This window comes from Myotis brandtii, unplaced genomic scaffold, assembly GCF_000412655.1.
Source record: "Myotis brandtii unplaced genomic scaffold, ASM41265v1 scaffold4, whole genome shotgun sequence".
Lineage (NCBI taxonomy): Eukaryota > Metazoa > Chordata > Mammalia > Chiroptera > Vespertilionidae > Myotis > Myotis brandtii.
In genome coordinates, this window is record NW_005365371.1 from 2,432,409 (window position 1) to 2,439,445 (window position 7,037).

The following is a 7,037-nucleotide window of genomic DNA, read 5'->3' on the forward strand; positions in this document are numbered from 1 at the left end:
TGACTGAGGGTGGCATCGCAACCTCCCGATCCGCCCTGCTCTGTGCATGACAGGGGGTGGTGCCCCAACTCCCCAATCGGCCCTGCTCTGAGCCCGACCAGGGGCTGCACCTAGGGATTGGGCCTGCCCTCTGCCACCCGGGAGCAGGCCTAAGCCAGCAGGTCGTTATCTCCCGAGGGGTCCCAGACTGCGAGAGGGCACAGGCCGGGCTGAGGGACCCCCCCTTCCCCCCGAGTGCACAAATTTTTGTGCACCGGGCCTCTAGTATATATATAAAAGGCTAATATGCAAAGTCTCTTTGCAGGAGTTCAACGGGGAGACCAGGAGTTCTATCGCTCGCTATGACATGCACTGACCACCAGGGGGTGGTATGGAAGGAAGGAAAACCCCAGCCGGCAGCCTGAAGGCCCTGATCAGCCCTGATCGCCAGCCAGGCCTAGTTACCCTACCCATGCATGAATTTCATGCACCAGGCCTCTAGTATAGTCAATAATCTATAATAATAAAAGTGTAATATGCAAATCGACCAAACGCCTTAACAGCAGAATGACCGTCCTGACGACCACGCTATGACACACACTGGCACCAAGCCAGCCAAGGTGGGTGTGATGTGATTGGTCAGGAGGGGGGCCCGCCATTGCCACGTAGAGGGAGACCCAGGCCACTGGCTGGCAGGGTGATCGATCGAGGGGGAGGAGGGGGGACTCCGTGATCGCCCCAAAGAGGGAGGCCCAGGCCACCAACTGGTGGGCTGCGGCAGGTAGGCGGGGCCTCTCTCTACAGGGCAATGGATTGTGGGGCTCCCGGACTGCAAGAGGGCACAGGCCGGGCTAGGGACCCCCCCACACACACAAGTGCATGAATTTTGTGCACCAGGCCTCTAGTATTGTAATAGCTATGTATGGTGTCAGATGGGTACTAGACTTATCCAGGTGATCACTTTGTAAGTTTTATAAATGTCTACTCACTATGTTGTATACCTAAAACTAATATAATATTGTATGTACCAGTAAACTGTAATTTAAAAATAAAAAATTATTTAAAAATAAATAAAAATGACAATGGCAACAAAAAAAGATCTTTCTCTAGTAAAGGCAAGTGGTTTTTAGGAGTGCAGTGACATTCTGTGTGCCCTCCATGCATTGGTCCTACACACACACACACACACACACAGCTTTGTGCTGTTGGAGAATCAGATGTATTTATGCTAAAATACCCTGCCCCTACTGCTTAAAAATAAAAGAAACAAAACTGATGCTTTCTTTGAAGAGACTCTTGTAGTTTTACTTAGACAAATTCTTCTCATTAAGCTGTTTTTTCAACCACCCACCACCCTTTGCACAATCATAAAAGCCTTTTCCACACTAAGAAGTGCCGACAAAGAGCTACTTCTTAATGTCTGCACTTGTTTCCTCACCATCCCTGCGTTCCAGCTAAAGAAGCCTCGTGTTTCTCCCACCTCGCTGGTTTTCTGAGAGCCTCTGGCCACCCTGGCGATGCGGCCTCCTCATTAGTATTCTCAACAGGCGTCCACACGGGGGCTTCCAGCCTCCTGGGAAGGCCGTCAAGCTATCAGTGCACGAGAGCTCCAGCTCATTTGAGAAGTGGCTGCTGCAAGGGAAGTCCTCTGGCATAGGCAAGATATACCCTCTTCAGCACAAAAGTGCCCCAGGAACCAGGCCACTCAGCTGCCACCTGGGCTCTGGCCACTGCCGTGCACTCACCTCCTTAGAATGGGCGGCAGGAAAGTTCCAGCCCAGGCCCTGCCTCCCTGTTCAAACCAGGACTCCATGAGGCAGGCCTGGTGGAGAGTAAGGACCACTGACTAAGGGTCAGGGCCTGGATGGTGGGCTGGGCTCTGCCGCTGAGTTCCCTTTCAGAGCCCCAGTTTTACCATCTATAAAATGGGGGCAGTTGTCCCACCCTCGTCTCTCCCCAGGCCAAGTGAGAATGTGGATGAGAAAATGGTGGCAAACAGTAGGCAAGGGAAGAGATGCCACACATGCTGGAGGCCTCGGGACACAGTTCCCCTGCCCCAGCAGCCCAGGCTCACCTGTCCAAACACATAGAGTAGCCCGATGGTGCCTCCGGTCTGCCCGCCCAGGACCGAGGAGATCATGGAGTAGACGCCACCGCTGCCAACGCCACAGTGCACCCCGACTCCGATGCCAGACAGCACGGTGACAAGGGCCACCAGGATGACGAAGGACACCAGAAACATGCCCATGAGCACTCCCGTGTTTCCCTGCAGAACAACAAGGAGCAAGGTCAGGGGTTAGGATAAGGAGGCCCCGCCAGATGCAGCCCCACGAAGGAGCATTGAACCCCCTCCCCCCCCCCCCACCCCCAGAGGTGGGGCAAGTGCAGTACCACCAGAAGTAAGGCCAGATGAAGGGAAATGTCCTTGCTTCAAATTCTTCAATGACTTCCCATCATCGCCCATAGAGTAAAGTCAAAGCTACGTAATACACTGATGAGGCCCCTCCTACTCTGTCCCCTCTCCCCCTCCCCAGTCCCTCTCATCCCTTTGCCAACAACACCTCCCATTCACTCTGTGCCCCAGCCTGAAGTCACATGTTCTCTCCCCAGCATCCCTCACCATGCTGATCCCCTGCCTCGAATGCCTTTCCTGCTCAATTCCTTGCCAGGTTCCCTCCAGCACATCCTTTAAGACTCGGTGCTTCGGGGGTTCCTCCTTCAGGAAGCTGTCCTGTACCCCTTGCTCTAGGTCCCCACAGCACCCACGACTTAGTGCTATCACAGTAGTTATCTCACTGAGTCTACCTCCAGGTTGGTCTTCACCTCTGGGCTGTGAGCTCCGAGGGAGCAGAATTATGTTTTATGCAGAGTTTCTCATTTTGCTGATTTTATATTTTAATGAAATTATATCATTACTTTTTCCTTGTGTGCTTTTAAATTGTCTTCACATGATAATAAAATATCCTGCACCAATCTTTAAGTTTCCATGACAAAACTACCACTTTCACACTTTCCAAATTATAAATATGCTGCCAAATTATTCTTTAGTTAATATTATCTATTTAAAAAATCAGTTGGGCATGACCTCTACCTGCTTTAATTGTGTGCCAGCTCCTAGAAGCGCTACCTGATTTTTGGCATCCCACATTTGCCTTTTTTTCCACGATCAAATATAATTTTTCAGGTGAAACTAATGTCAGAACTGGAAAACAGATCACTTTAGGGCAAAAGGATGTATTTGTGTGGCAGAAGCCTCAAAGACGGCCCCAGCGATCCCCACCTACTGGCACTCCAGTCCTTGTGTAATCGCCTCACCTTGAGTGCCGGCTAGACCCAGTGACTTACTTTTAATGAACAGAATATTTCAGAAGTAATGGGATGTCACTTCTGAGATGAGGATATAAAAAGACTGTGGCTTTGCCGTGGCTAGTGTGGCTCAGTGATTAGAACATCGGCCCTCACACTAAAGGGTGGTGGGTTTGATTCCTGGTCAAGGGCAAGTACCTGGGCTGCAGGTTCAATCCCCCACCTCAGTAGGGGCATGTGAAGGAGGCATCAATTGATGTGTCTCTCTCACATCTCTCTCTCTCTCTCTCTCTCTCTCTCTTTCTCTCTCTCCCTCTCTCTCCCACTTCCTCCCTTTCTCTCTCTCTAAAATTAATGGGAAAAATATCTTCGGGTGAGGATTAACAACAACAAATAAAAAGACTGTGGCTTTCGTGTCTCGGGTGCTTGCTCTCTCACACTCCCTTCTCAGATTTCAGCCCTGGGGGAAGTAGGCTGCATGGAATGAGGCAACCCTGTGAAGAGGCCCACAGGACAAGGCCTGTCAACAACAACACAAGCGATCTTGAAAACAGTCCTGCCCCAGTAATGCCTTCAGATGAGACTGCAGCCCTGACTGACAGCTCAACTATGACTCCATGACAGACTGAGCAGGAGGCACCCAGCTCCTGAACACAGAAGCTATAACATAACATAAAGACAGGATGACATATTCATTGCTCTAAGCGGCTACATGTTGGGGTAGTTAGTGATGCAGCAATAGATGATTAATACAACTTGTGCTTTCACTTTGGGGATAGAACTGACACCTCTTGATAGCCAGTTCTCAAAAAATAACCCACTGAGAGGGTTCAGAGGAGGCCCATGGACATCAGAACAGAGAGAGGTTACCCTTCTCTCCTTCCACCATTCCAGAACCATCCCCTGCAGGAGCAGAGCCCTGTGGCCCAGGCTGTCACTGGCCAGGCCTTACTCGGCCACAGTGGTCAGCTGATGGGCCTCCCTGGGACACAGGCTGCAGAGATGCTGGGCAGTGAGGTGGCCCACAGGAAGGGGCACAAACAGAGGTCAACCCCAGACACCTGAGACTGCCACCAGGATGACAAGTCTGACCGGGAGACTGTGTTTTTGTTAGTGGGAGCCCCTGTAAGTTTGGAACAGGGGTGAAGGGCATGAATTCTTAGCATCCACACCAGGGAGGTTGCTGACTCTGCCCTAAGCTTTCCACACATTAATAAAGAAAAAATACGACCCACACTGGATGTGGTTCAGGCTGAACCCTGGGCCAAGGCCTTTTTAAAAGGACGCTTCTACTTTATTTTTAATTCTCACCATTACAAGTATTGGATTCTGCAAGACCATAGTTAAAACCCTTTAGTGTGGCATATCAATTTAAATACATATAAGGGCTAGATCAAAAAAATCAATTTTGGGCTCTCTGATATTAAATTAAAATTTATCTGAACGTATGAGTATGAAACTTAATAAACCTAAATGATAAAAAGTTCATAGTTAAATATTCATTGATACGTCCGTTGCCTTTATCATAAACAATAAATATATCATTAAGAATGCAACTATTTTTGAGTCTGCAAGTCAGATGTTATCAAGCAAACTGCCATATATGCCCCATAATCCTTTTAAATATTTAACTCAAAGACAAATTGGAAAATTCAATAAACTTTAATTTTCCAAATGTTCTCAGAAAGAATTATCAGAAGCATCCTCCTGTTATAAAACACAGTTGGATAATCCATTTACCTCAAATGAACCTCCTGTGTGTGCTGTGAGCTGGCAATGAAAGACTCTGATCTTTTATGGACTCGAAGCTCAGGGAGTCGGACAAGGGCTTAGGAAGGTCTGGCCTCACCCAGGCCTTCTGAGGGGGCTAAGAACCCCACACCCCCCACTATAGTGAAGCTTTAATCCCCTGGAATCTGCCTATGTGGTGGCTAGTTTTATATATCAACTTGGCCAAACCATGGTGGCTGGCTGGTCAAGTGCTAGTCTAGAAGTTGCTATAAAGTATTTTTAAGATGTAATTAACATTTGCAATCAGTTGACTTTAAGGAGATTTCCCTCCATAATATGGGTGGGCCTCATCCAATCAGTTGAAGGCCTTAAGCGCAAAGACTAGGGTTTCCCAAAGAAGGAATTCTGTCTCCAAACAGCAACATAGAAATTCTGCCTGAGTTTCCAGCCTTGGCACTCAAGCCTGCAACTTCTGTTCTCACTTGAATCTTGCTTGTCCTACGGATTTTGGACTTGCCAGCCCCCATAATCATGTGAGCCAATTCCTTAAAATAAATATCGCTCCCCACCCCTCTTTCCATATATACATATATTTATATGGAGAGAGAGAGAGAGAGAGAGAGAGAGAGAAGAGAGAGAGAGATGGTTTCTCTGGAGAACCCTAGTACATTCCACACCTTGAATGGCCCCCCCTCTCTCTTTTCACCTGTCCAGTCCAGCTCACCTTTCAACACCTGGTTTAACCACATCTCCGGGATGCTCCCTGGAGACCTCAGCAACCTTATAGTCACAGCCTTTTCCACTCCTGGATGTTTAATGCTGCTTGGAGAGCTCTCCTGAATTCCTGATGTAAAATCTAACCACTATGGCTGTTAGCCCACCAGGGAAAGGAACAGGGTCTTATATTTTGCAATCTTATTGGCATGTAGTTCCTGATACACAATAGGTGCTCATCAAGGATTCCTGATAGACTGGCCTTTTGTTCTGAGAAGCCTGTTGAGTTCACTGAAGTCCAAGGGAGACAGCACTGTGTGAAGGGCTGATACCTGCTCAGGACATGCATCTACCTGGAAGGTCCCAGGATGCTTTCACGTGAGACATAAAAGAGAGGCCCTTGTTCCATCTACAGAGGAAGACAAACTAACCCCCATGGCCTCATGCAAAAGGTGTGCCTCCAGTAATCTGGCCCTGAGTGTGGTCAGTATGCACCTCTGACCAAGTCTCCCTGTGCACAGGGTATAGTGGGGGAGGCAACCACCTAGGTGAGGAGCTGGTACCACCAGGAGGGCACCAGACGAGTGGAAGAATACCAGGGAAGCTGGAGAGGGTCACACACTGCAGGCAAACTTACCTCTCTCTGACCCATCTCTAGTCCCACCTACGATGTGCCCCGAGTTCTGTGCTCATATTCAGTAGTTATGTCCATGGTGAGGCTGGCACTGAAGCCTCTGTGGGAGGCCTATTTTAAAAGCAATGTAACTCTTCCATGTACGTGCTTCTTGCTTCATGTTTCTGGAGCATCTGTGCTTCAGGAATCTGTTGCTGGCACTGGGGATGCCCAAGAGTGACAGACTCCCCATGTCACCGGCCCACAAGAGACTCCTGGGCCACCAGGCCATCACTCACCACCAGCCAGCCGGTCCTCAAGAAAAGGACGACCCCAAAAATGTTGATCATGCAGGACGTGAACACGCCATCCCAGGTCCCGAACAGCACTGGCTCCCATACGAACAGCTGGACCTTCCACCAGGGCTGGGGCTGGGCCAGGACCCCCTGAAACAGAGCACAGAGTCAGCTCAGCACCTGGGAGGGTCAGGGAGGGGAAGGGCAGGACGGGAAGTAGATGAGGAGGAGGTAGGAGAACTCAGCTTTAACCCTTTGAGTGCGAACCAATATCCTAGGAACTATGCTAAAATTGCCAAGGCATTTTTGCTGATTTTACAGCAGTTTAGGAAAAAAACTATGAACCGCAAGTAAATGAAGTTACATATTCAAAAACTTAAGGAAACTGTTACTACATT

The 7,037-nt window shown here is 49.0% G+C and overlaps 1 protein-coding gene across 1 annotated transcript in view; it reads right to left on the reverse strand.

Annotated features, from left to right (window-relative positions):
* Positions 1-7,037, reverse strand: part of SLC12A8 (solute carrier family 12, member 8) — a 139,089-nt gene that overhangs the window by 107,690 nt on the left and 24,362 nt on the right. The window contains exons 2-3 of the mRNA XM_005873126.2: positions 6,643-6,789; positions 2,054-2,245 (exon numbers count right to left, since the gene is read on the reverse strand). Of these exons, the coding sequence (XP_005873188.1) occupies positions 2,054-2,245; positions 6,643-6,789 (339 nt within the window). The remainder of the gene's footprint in view (positions 1-2,053; positions 2,246-6,642; positions 6,790-7,037) is intronic.